Source organism: Phycomyces blakesleeanus, assembly GCF_001638985.1.
Source record: "Phycomyces blakesleeanus NRRL 1555(-) unplaced genomic scaffold PHYBLscaffold_34, whole genome shotgun sequence".
Classification (NCBI taxonomy): Eukaryota; Fungi; Mucoromycota; class Mucoromycetes; order Mucorales; family Phycomycetaceae; genus Phycomyces; species Phycomyces blakesleeanus.
Genome location: NW_017265164.1, coordinates 227,678 through 243,023, shown reverse-complemented (window position 1 = coordinate 243,023; position 15,346 = coordinate 227,678). Strand labels below are relative to the sequence as shown.

Genomic DNA, 15,346 nt, shown 5'->3' with positions numbered 1-15,346 from the left:
TCTTTCTTTCTCTCTTTCTTTCTTTCATTTTAACTTGCATATCCTATCCTTTTCTTTTGCTCTCTTATTTTTTATTATTTTTTCTCCCTTTCACTTTATATAATAAAATAAATAAATAAATAAATAAATAAATCGATATCTTGTACATGTTACCCCGTACATTCTTTCTGTTCGAATTATTGTTCCACCTTCTGGCTGGTCAGCCTACTCAGGTGGGATACCAGGTCGGAACTGGAATAGCAGACATTACTGGCCCAATTGTACAGATTATGATGATGGGTTATGCCAAACATGGACAGACAGGCCAAGGTCTGGCCCAACGTCTGTACTCCAGAGCATACACCGTTCTAGATCCAGTCTCGGGCAATCGAATCACCATCGTCAACACCGACACTCAGTCCATGGGCGATATCGTCAAACAAAGAGTCGTCTCGAGTCTGCAGGAAATCTACGGCGAAGATGTCTATACCGAAAAGAACATCATGCTAGCCAGTACACATTCCCACAGTGGTATGGGTGGATTCCTGCAATACAGTAAGTGAGAACACCTCTTTATATACAAACTTATTGTTCTTTGTTATCAAATTACTAATCATTTTATTTAACTATTTGTGTGTGTCTAGCTCTGTATGAGATCTCGGTACTTGGTTGGATAGAAGAAACAGTACAGCCAATGGTCCAAGGCATAGTAAAATCAATTCAGATAGCTCACGACAACCTTCAGGAAGGCAATGTTGTTTACAATCTTGGCGAACTCTTGGACACAAACATCAACAGATCTCCTAGTGCATACCTACTAAATCCAGAAGAAGAGCGAGCAAGATATAAACACAATGTAGATAAAGACATGAGTCTACTTGGCTTTAGAGCAAGAGATGGTCAACCACTTGGTCTCATCACCTGGTAATATTTATATATATATATATATATATATATTTAATTTAATTAAATTAAATAATCTTGATAGGTTTCCAGTTCATGGTGTGTCAATCAATAACACAAACCGGCTTATCAACGGTGACAACAAGGGATTTGCGGCCTATGCAGCAGAACGCACAATGAATCCTGACAGTCTACCTGGTAAAGGTCCGTTTGTTGCTGCCTTTACACAATCCAATGGTGCCGATGTCAGTCCAAATACCCTCGGTGCCTTTTGTACCGAGACTGATATCCCATGCGACGGGTCGCGTGATTCAATCTGTCCTGGATCCTCCAAATGCATTGGACGGTAGGTTATAAGAATATATACATACATACGTACATACGTACATACGTACATACATACATGCATGCATACATACATATAGTGTGCTAAAATAACTGCGGTAAATTGACCTATTTGTTTAATAATAATAAAATAGAGGACCAGGCTGGAAGATTGGGCATTTCGAGTCTAATCGTATCATTGGACAAAACCAGGCCACCAGAGCATTAGAATTGTTTGGTCAAAAAAGAAAGGGAAAAGCAATTCCCGCTTCCGTATCCGCATCCGCATCTACATCCGCATCCGTACCTGTTCCTATATCCGTACAAGGCAAGGTTGATTTCCGCCAGAAATATTGGGATATTACAAAAGAAGTGGTCATCACAGCCAATGGAACAAAAGGCTTGCTGTGCGATCCAGCCATGGTAAGAATTAGCTAATGATTTTTTTTTAGGTGTCTGTTTCCAAGCTATATATAAATATTCAAAGACTAATTTTGGTATATGAATAACAAAACAATAGGGTTATTCATTTGGTAAGACTTGTTTTTATATCAATTACGTACTTTACTATATTGTATTGTATTGTATTAATTGAAAAACTATATATATATATATATCTGTGTGTGTGCGTTTATTTTGTAACCTGTAGCTGCAGGAACAACGGATGGACCTGCTATTGATGGATTCTATCAGGTAAAAAGATCATAATAATAATAATAATAATAATGAAATTAAATGAATTATATGCATAATTATTTGTTTGCCTTGTAAAATAGAACACTACTCAAGGAACCTTCTTTTGGGATATAGCCAAAGATCTCGTAAAGAAACCGACCCAGAGACAAAAGGAATGCCAGGCACCAAAGGCAATCCTACTCAACACAGGAGAAATCAAGTATCCATTTGATTGGCAACCAAAGATCCTTGACGTCCAGCTCTTGCGGATGGGTAATGTGTACATCATTGGCGTACCATCAGAATTTTCTACCATGAGTGGCAGGCGTTTGAGACGCTCGGTCAGGCAGAATCTGATTGCCCAGGGTCTAGGCAACAATGACACGGTCGTACTACACACAGGCCCTGCAAATGGATATGCGGTAAGAATTAAAGAATTGAAGAAGAACATACATATACACATATATACATATACATATATATATATTGCTTTTTTTTAAAGATTGTACTCTGTACTTGTACAACCATAGTGTAATATATTTTTATATAGAATAAAGAAGAAATATGTATTAATCAGGGTAAGCGTACTGACCACTCTAATATATATATATATATATATATTTGATAGTCCTATTGTACCACTTTTGAAGAGTATCAAATGCAACGTTATGAAGGCGGCTCAGTAAATATATCTCGTTCCCTATTTCTCAAAATCTTTATTATTTTAATTTATTGCCATGGTTATATACATATATATATATATATATTGGGTGTAAATTTATTAAACTCAAAAAAAAAACTCTAATTTTTTTTTATATATTATTCTGCTTAGACACCTTATGGTCCTTACACTCTAGATGCTTATATTAAAGTATTTGGAGAACTCGTTAGTTCGATGGCTTCTGGAAAGCCTATACTAGACTCAGAACAATTGCCCAACTATGTCAATGCGTCGTATGATTTCTCACCACGACAAGGCGCAGATCGGCCCAAGCTATTTCACCAATTTGGAGATGTCGTGCGAAACGTAGCACCTGTCTATAGACGGCGCAAGGCACTAACAATCACGGCTAGTTTTGTGGCCGGAAATCCGAGAAATGACGGCATGCTCGACAAGACCTATCTGACAGTTGAATATAGACAACCTTCTTCTGGAGATTGGAAAATAATAAAGACCGACGATGATTATGATACAAGGTTTGTAGATAACTTTTTCTTTTTTGGTTGTTTGTTTGTTTGTTTGTTTGCTTGAGGAATTGTAGAATTTGGAATTAGCATTGGTCCATAGAAAATTTGGCAGTGGAGGCGGAAAAATAATAATAGAAAGTTAAAAAAAAAATATATATATATATATGCTTATCTTTTTTTTTTTTTTTACAACCCAATAATAAAACTCATATATAAATTTATAGATTCATCTGGAGATACACTATGCCTATCCTTGGACAATCAGAAGCTACTGTGGAATGGGACTGCGGAGAAGACACGCCAGGTAATTTATATCTATATTCTACGTACAACAAGGCGGAAATAATCAATCCACATATGTATACACATCAATATAAATCTAAAATGCTCTTTTTGTTTTGTTTAGCCGGCTTTTATCGCCTGGGATACTTTGGCCATCACCGCACGCCCTATACAAAGTAAGTACCGCAAATGATTACAAAAGAGTCGAGATAATTTACATGAGCAGGAATAATTTTGATCCCTAATTTATTCTATTCTATTTTATTAGAGTTGCCATACCACATTCTGGATATTCAAGTGAATTTGAATTGATCTAAAACCAAATACCCTTTCTTTCTCTCTTTCTCATATGTTTGCCTTTAGACCTTTATATATTTTTCATCCCTCATTTCATTCCAATATCCAATATCCTCTCTCTCTCTCTCAAACACACACCATCTCCTTCGCATTGCTACTCTTTATTTTCTTATTATTACCCAATCAGCCGGCCAATCAACAGCCCAACCGACAAATACAAGCAAATCATGTTTGTAATATATATATATATAAATCTTTTCTTTTTAACCTTATAAAAAAATATCAAATAAAGTCATCACCCACACCTTTTATTTTGTTTTTGTTTTTTGTTTTTTGTGATACAAATCAAGCAAACAAATAAGCACAGAATACGCAGAGATGTTAAAACAGAAAGTCTGCATAGACATTACATATATACATTTTATATTTATATTCATATGCGTGTGTGATTCGGCGTCATCATAATCATCAGAGTTACCAGGCATACAGATGATAACATAACAGATAGGGTGCTATGTGTCTTATTCTGTCAAGTTTCATTCGAGCAAAAATATCTCAATTTTTTCTAATATATATATATATATATATATAGAAAGTAAATCAAATCCAAATCCAAATTAAAGCAACCCAATTTTCTTTCTTTCTTTCCTTATTTATTTACAAAAGAAAAAGAAATGGACGACCATGGATCTCATGAAATGCCAATGTGCAGTATGAGTGTAAGTCAATCGGACTCTCTTTTCTTTATTATCATTATCAGCATAATTAAAAGCATATAAAAAAATCATATAGATGTTATTCAATTGGAATATCCAAGATGTCTGCATTGTGTTTGAATGGTGGCACATTCATTCAGTCACACAATTCATCCTGTCTAGTCTGGCATTGGTAGCCATTGCAATTCTTTATGAATTCTTGCGCGCCCAGGCCAATTCTCTTGATCACAAATGGTCAACAAAGCCCTCTTTTCAATCAGACTCACTCGACCACATCAATGAAACGGTTCCTCTCATTTCATCCAAAACACAAGGGTAATGTTTATATTTATATATTGAATATTAATTGCTTTGTATTGAAATTCCAAACATTTGTATATATATATATATATATATTTATATGTAGAAATCGTTCATTGATTAGGTCTAGCCTCTATGCTGTCTTGGTTGCCCTCAGTTTCTGGATAATGCTGGTGTTTATGACCTACAATGGATACCTAATGTTGGCCATCGTGGTTGGTGCAGGAATCGGCCATTATCTGTTTGCAAACCGCCTTTCTACTGATCGGTCTATCCAATGCCACTAACAAATACAAGAAGAAACAAAACAAAACAAAAAAAAAGAAGATGTGTGGGAATAGATATTTTGTTTTGTTTTTCTTCATTTCACTATTTATATATATATGGTTTTACTGCGTGCAAAATAAAGTATTTTGAAGAGCGTATATAATGCCACAGCTAACATTAATATGTAGATCATTAAATAGGTAGTCAAAGTAGTATCATAATAATAATAATAATTATCACTCTCACTATTACCATCTCCACAATTGTTATTATGATTATGATTATGATTACTATTCTTATTAATAGTAGTAGTAGTAGCAGTAGTAGTAGTAGTAGTAGTAGATAGGAGAAACATTATTTAATTGTAGTGTTCATTAACATGGTGATTGATTGCAGGATCATCACCCTCCAAGGTCTTTTGGCACACCGGACATTGTACTTTGCGAACAGCTCCGGCCTTTAACAACGCACTTGCGTCCACAGGAGGGTGCCTGGGTTGATTCTGTAGACTTTGTTGAGTCGATTGTCCAAAGTTGGGAGGAATATAAGGGTTCATTGGGTCTTGAAAAGCAGAAAATGATTGTTGCCCGTAAAACGATTGTTGTGGTTGTTGTTGTTGTTGTTGTGGCTGTGAGTACTGCTGAGAAAATCCTTGCATCGGTTGCTGTTGGTGCTGTTGTTGCGGTTGCATAGATTGCATTGGCTGTTGTTGAATTGGCTGTTGTTGAAAGTTTGACGAATAGGGCTGATTGTATTGAGCAGACGACTGAAATAGAGGAGACTGCAAGGACGTAGTAGCATAGCCAGGTGAAGAAAGTTGTCCTGTCTGTTGAGGGTATGTAGATAGTCCAGAAGTCTGGTACCCTAGCCCCCCTCCAAACCCTCCTCCTCCTCCTCCTCCTCCTCCTAATCCTAATCCTAATCCTCCACCTTGTTGTTGTTGTTGCTGCTGCTGCTGCTGTTGTTGTTGTTGTAATTGAAAAGAACCTGGTTGAGGTGACCAAGGCTGGTTCGTATTAAAAGGAGTATTCCAAGTCTCTGTATTCACCAAGTTTTGCTGAATAGCAGGAGGTCCAACTGATGAAGGATAGTTTTGTTGATGAGGAACTCCAAACTCATTTCGACTACGGAATGGGTTATTATCCATGGTAAAGTATGATAAGGAAGAAGAAAATAATATATTATATTATATTATATTATATTATATTATATAATATATATAAAAGGGAAGCAAAAGCAAAAGCAAAAGCAAAAAAAAAAAAAAAAAAAAAAAAGAAAGTGTGTGTCTGTGTGTGTGTGTGTGTGCTGAGCTCAGCTGCGGTGATTTAAAATGAAATTGAGGTCATCACATTTTTACTTTTTTTTCTTTTTTCTTTTTAAATAAAAATCTTTGACCTCAGCATCTTTGCATTATTGATTGTGGGAATTGTTCAAAGCAGAATAATATTAGTATAAGAATACAAGAACTCAATTGTCTACCAATTCTATACACATTTTGTACTTTAATTTTATTTTACTTGCTCAATTAATTGATCAATTTTTCTTTATCCTTAAAAGAAAAGGTTCCAATCAACCAAGGCAATTTGTGTAAAATAACTATGTGTGCTATGTGCACTATGTGTGGTATCATTGTTTCAATTCATATTAAAATTCAATACTTTATTAATGCAGAATGTATATATGTATATATATATATATATATATATATATATCGGTAAAGATAACTAAATATAAATCAAATAAATAAATAAATAAATAAATAAGAATAAGAAAAAGAGAGGTAAATTGGATATTCATTTTATCAGGAGTGATTTTAGGCTTGTAAGCTTATCAAATTTCAATAAATAAAATAAAATAAAAGTAAGTCACACAACACCCTATTAATACTGAGAGGCTAAACGTAAATAAATAAATAAATAAATAAATAAATAGTATATAAAATATTATAATGAAATTTAATAAAGACGAAAAGGAACGTCAAATACCTTTATTATTTTTCTTTGTGTGTATTTGTGTGATATCTGTCTTTCTTCTTCTTTTTTAATAACAACAACAATACTACACAATGCTCTCATCACTTCGTAAACTTACACTCTTGCCTGTCAATGTTACACTTTCACGTACCTACTTGACATCTAAATCCCTTAATCCCAAGAAGTTCACCAGTCGTAAGTTCAACTCTTAAAATAAAATATTTATATATAAAAAAAAAAAAGAGAAAAAGTCGAAACGCGTCTCTATTTATTTATTTTTTGAAATTTTCTGTCTAATTGTTTTAATTATACTAAAAAAAAAAACGAACAACAACAATGCAATCTACCATCTACACATACAAATAAACAAACAATAAAAATAAAAAATAAAAAGTGTTTGAAAATGTACCCGTCAGACCTCGTTCAGGCTGGCAAGTTTTCCTTCGTGATCACCTCAAAGAAAAATTAAAGGAAAGCAAGCCCGACTCGGTCACAGTATTGACAAAGCAACTTGCGATTGACTGGAACAAAATGTCAGAAGCCGACAAAAAAGTCTATACTGACAAGTTCGCCAAAGAGGCAGCAAAACACGACCAGGCATTCGAACAGATCATTATGGAAGCCACACCTCAGCAAATCTATGAGGAAAATCTGCTGAGAAAAAAGTACAAGCTCAAGACTGTCAGAGATCCCAAGGAACCCTTGAAGCCCGCGAACTCCTATTTGGTATTCTTAAACCATTACCGCAAAGAACATCCCGAGAGATTTATCGGCAACACCACGTCTAGCCAGTCTTTAGAAGCCGGAAAGGCTTATGCTTCGCTTTCACCTGAGGAGAAAAAGGTTTCTAATTTATCTATATATTTATAATTATTTTTTTGAAAAAAAGAAAAAGAAAATGGAGAGATAATCCATATGCATTAATTGTGAACCATAGTACTCAAAAAACCTTTTTACTCTATTTTATGTAAAACAAATTCAATAGAAATATGAAGATATTGCACACCAAAATAGAATCGAATATGCTCAAAAGATGGAAGTATACAATGCTCAGATCAAAAAATTCGTCGTAACAAAGACACCCAAATCATCTACCAAGACTGCCAAGGCTACCAAGTCCACCAAGGCTGCCAAGTCCAGCACCACCACCACTGAATCGGCCAATTAAACCCAAGACAAAGCCTATCCTTGAAGCTTTATACACAAAAACTCATGTAACAACCCCTCCCACGCAACCAATGAATAAATAAACCATTTTACAATATACATATAAATGTATAATTAAATAAAGGGAAATCTCGACATTGCATATTATTGTTGTTATTATTATCTTTTTTTTTTTTTTTTTTTACAAAAGACATCATCAATTATTGGTGATGGTGTTTTTTGGTGCAGATGTTGGTGTTGGTGTTGGTGTACACTTTATGTTTTCATGTTTCGTTTCGTTTCGTTACGTTACGTTTCATTTTGTTTCGCTGCGAGTGAAAGGGCAAGCGACTGAGCGAGTGCGTGCGTGAATGCGTGCGTGAGTATTTGTGTGTGTATATACATGTATAAAAATGATCAAGGAGAAGGAACGTCTTGGATAGCATGCGGTGGTGCTCTTCCTTGTACTTCTGTTAACGCACAGTCTACAATATAAGTGTACGGGCCCGACTTGCGTCTATCTACCATTTCATAGGCCACCAATAAATCACATCCTACAAAAGAACACACACACACACACACACGAAAGATATATACATATACGTATACACAATAATGTTTAGTTTTAAGGTTTTCATAATATTGTTTTATGCTTTATTTATGCTTTACTTACTCGGGCAACGATATCTGTACTGTTTCTCGAATCCATCACGTCTAAAGAATTATTATTATTTTTAGTATTCCTTTCTTACACACGCATGTAAATATATATATATATATAATGTTACCTTTTTAATATCACACAGTCGTCTGCCTCAGCTGTGAGTTTGTATGTACGTCGCGTATTTGATACAATGATGGCATTGTCTGTCCGTCTTCTTGGCAATTGTCGCAAATCAACATCAATTACCAAAAGAAACTCGGAACACAGGCAGTAGTAAACGTGGAGAGTGTGGCGTTGATCTTCAGCTTGTGCAGAATGATCTGAAGATGAGACAATAGAAGATGTGACAATCTTTGGCATCGTAAGATAATTATTATTATTATTATTTTTAAAAAAAAAGAAAGTATATTTGTAATTATATAAGCAAGGGACAAGATATATAAATTAATAAAAAGAAGAAAGAAGAAAGAAAGAAAGAAAGAAAGGGTTGGATGTGTGCGTGTATGTGACTGTTATAAGCCAGAAAAAGTAAGTTTGATCAAGACATCCTTTTCTTTTTTTTTTTTATTAAAAAAAAAACCACAAAAATATATAAAGTATATTAAATATATATATATATATAAAGAGAGAGAGGGATATTCAAATCTCTTTTTATTTTTTATTTTGATTTTTAATTTTAATTTTAATTTATTTATTTATTTTTAATATATATATATATATATATTTTATATATTAAATATTAAATATAAATAAAATAATTATTAATATTAATATTATTATTATATATAAACTATATAAAAATTCATACATGTATACACCTTTACAACTTTCTACAAGAAAAAGACTTTATACTTACAATGGTTACTACACAAGAAGACGACGGATCGAGTGAACACTCTGCAGTGTACTCGATCCACACTGAAGATGAAGAAGACGAACATGAATACCAGCCGGGAGGTTACCATCCCGTTTCATTCGGTGATCAATTCCATCAAGACCGTTACAAAGTTGTTCGAAAGCTGGGCTGGGGTCACTTCTCGACTGTCTGGCTGGCTCATGACAAAGAGTGAGGCCTTGAAAACTATAGCAAAAAAAAATTTTTTTTTTTTGAACGCTTGTATACATGTTATTTGTAAAGCCAAAAAAAAAGCTATAGATCTCTTATTTGATTTATCTATATATCTACCTCTATACAAAAGTGTATACGAAGCTTCAAATCCTTATTCTTTATTCTCCTTTTGGATTTGTACCCTTAATCATATAGAAATATATGTCCACCATAAAATAACCTATATTTTTTCTTCTTTCTTTTATTTATTTATATATCTATAAATGATGGTTTCTCTACTATTATTACTACCATTTGCTATTACTACTTCTTTGCAATTTAGGAAAAACATGTACGTGGCTCTCAAGATTGTCAAGTCAGCTCCAAGATTCACTCAGAGTGCTCTCGAAGAAATCAAGTTATTGGAAAAGGTCAAAGAAACAAACAAAGAGGCAGTGGGCTGGAATCACATAGCACAGTTGTTGGACCACTTTTGGCACCAGGGGCCAAACGGAAAGCATGTCTGTATGACCTTTGAGGTCCTTGGAGAAAGTCTATTGTCTCTGATGAAACGATTCAATCACCGGGGAATCCCATCTGCCATGGTCAAGCGGATCACACGCCAGCTGTTGCTTGGCCTGGACTATCTACACCGAGAATGCGGTATAATACACACCGATATCAAGCCAGAAAATGTGTTGCTCTGGATCCCGAATGTCCAGTCTTATCTGGGCCACCCCAGCCAGCCTTCGGATAACCAACAACAAGTACAACAATCAGCTTCGTCTGCATCTCTGCTAAATCAGACCAGTCCTGGATCCACAAAGTCCCGCAAACGTCGGGTCAAGCGAAGAATTAAAAAGCAGCAGGCCAGAGCAACAGTCAGTCTCCACGAAGAATGCCCTCTGCCGTTAGAACCATCCCTAGTTCTCCCCTCATCAGTCCTGGATATCTTGCTTGTTCATCCAGAAGCACTCGACCGTGTGGTTGTGAAGTTGGCTGACCTTGGTAACGCATGTTGGACGAGTGGTGATTATGGACATGTGATACAAACTCGCCAATATCGAAGTCCGGAAGTCATTGTTGGAGCAAGATGGTCAGAAAGAGCCGACATGTGGAGTTTGGCTTGCATGGTGAGATAAACCCCAAACCTATGAATATATATATATATATATGCACAGAGATCAAAAATAAGGGATATACTTTTGACATTAATATTTTGTCTTTTTCTCTTTCCTTTTGCTTTTGGCTTGATAGATATTTGAATTGCTGACCGGTGAATTCTTATTTGACCCAAGAGGTGGAAGCAAATTCAGTAAAGATGATGGTATGTTGATAATTAGTGTAATTATATATATGTTTTCTGCTGTTTTTTTTTTAGTATTATAATTAGTGTAGCAAAAATATATATATATATGGAAATAGGCCCTGAAAAATTTCTTTTTTTTTTATATATTATCACTAATCTATATTAACGTATATAAAAAGATCACCTTGCACAAATCATCGAGTTAATGCAAGTCGTGCCACGAAGCCTAACCACCTTGGGAGAGTATTCTCGAGAATTCTTTGGCAAAAATGGCCAGTTGAGAAATATCAAGAAACTTCGTTATCGTCGCCTGCGGGATGTTCTTCATGACTCGTTTTTGTTACCGCCTTCTGAAGCCGATTTATTGTCGCATTTTCTGTCTCCAATGCTTCAAGTCGAAATGGAGAAACGACGGGCTGCAAAGGCCATGTTAGACCATCAATGGCTGTGCGGTCATTGATCGACGTCATTTCAATCCACTTATTCCCTTTTTTAGTCAACAAGAAATTTCATCACTACATTTATACATATTTGTATACATGTGTACACACTATACACACTACACTACACTACACTACACTACATTACAAAATACACGCTAAACATTAACCATACTATACATATATACATATATATTAAAAAAAAATTAAAATCAAATAAATCAAATATTTAATAATATTTCAAATAATAAGCTTCTTTACTGCTACTACTACAACAGCTACTACAGCTACTAATACTGTTTATACATACATAAATACATACATACATAAATACATACATACATACATACATACATACATACATACATACATATATACATATATACATATTTAATGAATCTTTCACCTACTCAACACCATTACTTTAAGCGACAGTTGGTTACTCTCCAGCTAGAACATGAAATCAATATTCTGCGTGCCCAACCAGACCTGTCTCTTGTCCTGTCAACCGAAAATGACACCCAGTTTCCGCTCTTGCGTCTTGTCTTTCAACACCTTATTCTCAAATTCCCTCTCTTGAAACAAGGCTCGGAATTCTGGGACAAGGTCCAGGAATTCCTCGACCAGTTCTGTAAGATCGACCTCAATACTTTTGCACCGAAACAAAACGATGCCGCCCAACGTCGACTGATGATCAACAAGACTCAAAAGATTCTGGTCATTGCACTCTGTGCGGCAATAAAAACCGGAAGTGAAGAAAGCATCAAGATTGACCCAAGAGATCTCACACCACCGCCACCATCATTACCATTAGTCACTCTTCCCGGTGCCACACTTGTAATAGACATCGTTGGTGTGCGGATAGTCAAGACAAGACATTCTCTTCGAGAAAAGAGCCATGCAGAGTACATTGTCCAGACCGACTACAATGACAAACGATATATCGTCTCCCGGCGCCACCGTCAATTTGCTCACCTACGCAATCAACTCAAAGCATCCTTTCCTTCTCTGTCCTTACCCCATACCCCACCAAACTTCCACGACACATCTGCGCTTATTCGGGAAAAGGATCGTCTATCACTAAGATGCTACCTCCACTCAATCGCACAAGAACCTGGCGTGGCCGTGTCCGACCCACTCCTGATGTTCTTGACCACAGACACCTATAGTCTTACCCAGGAGGACGAGCGAGATCTCAAGAAACGAAAAGAGGTCGATCTTCACCGAGCAGAAGAAGAACAAAAATTTCAGGCACAGCTGGACGGAAAAGTCGAAGAGCTAGAAGCACTCCTGGATATGTTGAAAGCAAAGATCAAGCAACCCGGGGGTCTCTTGTCAGTGTTTGAAGACATCAAGGCTACAGAAAAGATTGAGGATCTTCCGGAGCCTTTACGTAAAGCACTCGAGTGGGGTCGAATAAGGTAAAAAAAAAAAGAGAGAGAGAGAGAGACTCTTTATGTCAAATAACCAACACTTTGTATATTGAATTAATATAACCATATACCATTATTATTTTTTTGGTTGACTTAGTTTTGCTTTTGCTTTGCATAAACAGCTTGTAATGTCTGACGCTGCAACTGAGAATTTGGCAAATCTCAAACGGACTCATGGGATGATGCCATACCGTACAATGGCATTTATGCTCAAACTATCAAATCCAATGGCAATGCTTAAAGGAGTCATGGACTTATTTTTAGCAAGGCCATTTGGCACAAAGAGTTTATTTCAGAGGTAACATAATCAAGAATATTATATTGTATTTTTTTTTCTTTACTATTAGATATATATATATTGTGTGTGTGCGCCTTGGTTCCTGAATATAACAAATAAAATAAACCGAGCTTATTAAAAATAATACTAATATATAAACTGTACGTTTGTGTGTAGAATGCTGTTGGCAAATATGCAAGAGGAAGCCAAGGGTGTGTCAAGGGACATTGATGAACTTGAAAAGAAAATCAGTTGTCCTGCTTTAACTGAAAAACTCTACAAAGCTGTCCGCACACCTCTCTATGGATGTACTGAAGCAGGTTGGTTTTAGCTCAATATGATTCTTACATAAATTAATTTTAACAGCATTAATAATCATAAAATCACAATACTAACTAAACCTACTTTATTTCTTCTTCTTTATTTTCTTTTTCACATGCTTTTGTGTGTGTGTGTTTTTTTTTTAAATAATAATAATTAGAGTCTAGGTCATCCTCTAATCTCTTGACGGTTCTTCAAAACACATCATTTTTACCCTTATTGTCAGACAAAGACCTTGCCTTGGTGTTTGGCGATCCTGGCCTCCAAAAGAAACTTCATCGTCTTTGGAGTCTTTATGCTCGTCAGTACGAACACGACATGATGTCCGAACTTGTGTTTGAAGGCGTGACCGGCGAACTTATCAAGCAGCTCTTTACAATTTTCTATCAACCATTGGCTCAGGTCTACAAGGCCGCAGATATCGGAAGCTCACTTTACCACGTTTCTGCATTTTTGGATGATCTTATCGCCTTGATGGCCGAGTTGGAGGAAGAACAGAAAGAAGGCCAGGATTCTGCGATCGATAGCATCCCACGGTTTATCGACATTGTGCAGTCCCACGAACAAAACTTTTATGGATTTGTCCACAAGGTGTACTCTCAAGACACATCCTGTCTATTTGACGACCTTTTGCACTATGTGGACGGTTTGTTCGGGTTCATGTCAGTCGGACTACCCGGAACGATCGATCTTAACACCGTGGTCGGAGCCGTCAACCTGTCAGATTCAGAAAACAACCAACTGATCGAAGAAATCGATGACTTGTGTGCCTATCGACACTGGCAGAAAGTCAAGCATCTCGAAAAGACCCGCAATCAATTGATCGCTGCTGACAAGGATCCACTTCAGGCCACCACGAATCACCTTTCTTTCTTGAATGGCTCCCAGCTTGAGGACGAGTTTCGGGAAATGGAGTACGAGAGTGAGGGAGAGGGAGAGGGAGAGGGAGAAAGTCAATCGACGGGATCTGTCAGCCAGAGCAGTGAAGACACTAATTCGACTGCGACGAGTAGTCAGGCAACAAGTAGCACCAAGTCTAGTGGGATGGAGTTCCCTACTCTTGAAATAATCCCAAAAATTGTACCTTATTTTGTGGACAGTGTGTCCGCCAGCATCTTTACTATTTAACTGTATTTATTTAACGAACAAACGTCTATATCTATATCTTTAAAAAGTTGGAATATAAGTACGTGATCTAGACTCTGCATTTAAATTCTCTGCAAAACTTCTTACCATTTTACGACCACATCATTTAAAGCCTACTATTCATTCAATAAACTTCTAAGCTCATTTTTACACATTAACTGTAATATATAGGAACCAGACTTTTTATAGGGAAGAGTTACATAAAACTTGAGGAGATGGAAGGAGCTCTACTTCCAAAAAGTGCTAATGATTTATTAATTTATTATTTATATAGTATGAATTCATCACAAAAAAAGATGTGTGTGTCCGAATGAATTTTTCTTTTTGTATGGAGCCAGGAAGAAAAAGCTCAGGATTTTATTAAAGGTCTCTGATTGAATAGGAAAAGAGAAAATTAAAATATTTGTTTGTAAGGTTTTGTAGATTATATGATGTTTTTGGCTTTTAAATTTTATGGTTGTTTTTGTTTTTGTTTTGTTTTAAAAAAAATGGAGGAGTTATGGAGAGTCCAGCTCTAGTTCAGAGCAGAGACGAGAAATTGACTTGCGCGCAGTGTGGAGCACCGCAGAGGGAAGGAAAGGGACAGAGTTAAAGTGGAAAGACCAGTGGTGATCCCAAATAGCCAGGATAGTTAGGCCAAAGACGGAGGAAGCAGGGA

The 15,346-nt window shown here is 36.0% G+C and overlaps 7 protein-coding genes across 7 annotated transcripts in view; 5 read left to right on the top strand and 2 right to left on the bottom strand.

The window, feature by feature from the left end:
* Positions 1–146: 146 nt before the first annotated feature.
* PHYBLDRAFT_156648 (hypothetical protein) lies at positions 147–3,531 on the top strand (the record flags this gene model as incomplete). The annotated part of the gene is made up of 11 exons (XM_018433505.1): positions 147–534; positions 624–903; positions 968–1,228; positions 1,362–1,629; position 1,727; positions 1,856–1,899; positions 1,983–2,303; positions 2,510–2,563; positions 2,714–3,078; positions 3,294–3,373; positions 3,476–3,531. The coding sequence occupies 11 exons, from the start codon at positions 147–149 to the stop codon at positions 3,529–3,531; spliced, it is 2,118 nt and encodes a 705-aa protein (XP_018284723.1).
* A 909-nt stretch (positions 3,532–4,440) lies between these two features.
* PHYBLDRAFT_119009 (hypothetical protein) lies at positions 4,441–4,951 on the top strand (the record flags this gene model as incomplete). Its single annotated transcript, XM_018428661.1, has 2 exons — positions 4,441–4,679; positions 4,771–4,951. 2 exons carry the CDS (start codon positions 4,441–4,443, stop codon positions 4,949–4,951), a joined length of 420 nt encoding a protein of 139 aa, XP_018284722.1.
* Positions 4,952–6,943: 1,992 nt separating this feature from the next.
* On the top strand, positions 6,944–8,211 carry PHYBLDRAFT_189231 (hypothetical protein). The gene is made up of 3 exons (XM_018439626.1): positions 6,944–7,099; positions 7,299–7,747; positions 7,890–8,211. Exons 1-3 carry the CDS (start codon positions 6,997–6,999, stop codon positions 8,070–8,072), a joined length of 735 nt encoding a protein of 244 aa, XP_018284721.1. The 5' UTR covers positions 6,944–6,996; the 3' UTR covers positions 8,073–8,211.
* Positions 8,212–8,467: 256 nt separating this feature from the next.
* On the bottom strand, positions 8,468–9,074 carry PHYBLDRAFT_119047 (hypothetical protein; the record flags this gene model as incomplete). Its single annotated transcript, XM_018428664.1, has 3 exons — positions 8,468–8,604; positions 8,724–8,764; positions 8,839–9,074. 3 exons carry the CDS (start codon positions 9,072–9,074, stop codon positions 8,468–8,470), a joined length of 414 nt encoding a protein of 137 aa, XP_018284720.1.
* Positions 9,075–9,580: 506 nt separating this feature from the next.
* PHYBLDRAFT_97704 (hypothetical protein) lies at positions 9,581–11,519 on the top strand (the record flags this gene model as incomplete). The annotated part of the gene is made up of 4 exons (XM_018444030.1): positions 9,581–9,780; positions 10,106–10,895; positions 11,020–11,089; positions 11,251–11,519. Coding segments are annotated over 4 exons (1,329 nt in total), but the record flags the coding sequence as incomplete, so codon positions are not given.
* A 385-nt stretch (positions 11,520–11,904) lies between these two features.
* Positions 11,905–14,670, top strand: PHYBLDRAFT_152226 (hypothetical protein; the record flags this gene model as incomplete). The annotated part of the gene is made up of 4 exons (XM_018432869.1): positions 11,905–12,932; positions 13,042–13,242; positions 13,399–13,541; positions 13,703–14,670. 4 exons carry the CDS (start codon positions 11,905–11,907, stop codon positions 14,668–14,670), a joined length of 2,340 nt encoding a protein of 779 aa, XP_018284718.1.
* A 201-nt stretch (positions 14,671–14,871) lies between these two features.
* Positions 14,872–15,346, bottom strand: part of PHYBLDRAFT_174969 (CCHC-type zinc finger transcription factor) — a gene marked incomplete at both ends in the record, with an annotated part of 5,077 nt that continues 4,602 nt past the window's right edge. Inside the window, one exon of the mRNA XM_018437382.1 lies at positions 14,872–14,931. Within this exon, the coding sequence (XP_018284717.1) occupies positions 14,872–14,931 (60 nt within the window). The remainder of the gene's footprint in view (positions 14,932–15,346) is intronic.

Bases quoted from the DNA above. Each gene is read 5' to 3' on its own strand.
- PHYBLDRAFT_189231 (XM_018439626.1), top strand. From the start codon at position 6,997: ATGCTCTCATCACTTCGTAAACTTACACTCTTGCCTGTCAATGTTACA. The intron at 7,100-7,298 runs GTAAGTTCAACT...AAAAATAAAAAG, and splicing joins TCCCAAGAAGTTCACCAGTC to TGTTTGAAAATGTACCCGTC. The intron at 7,748-7,889 runs GTTTCTAATTTA...CAAATTCAATAG, and splicing joins TTTCACCTGAGGAGAAAAAG to AAATATGAAGATATTGCACA.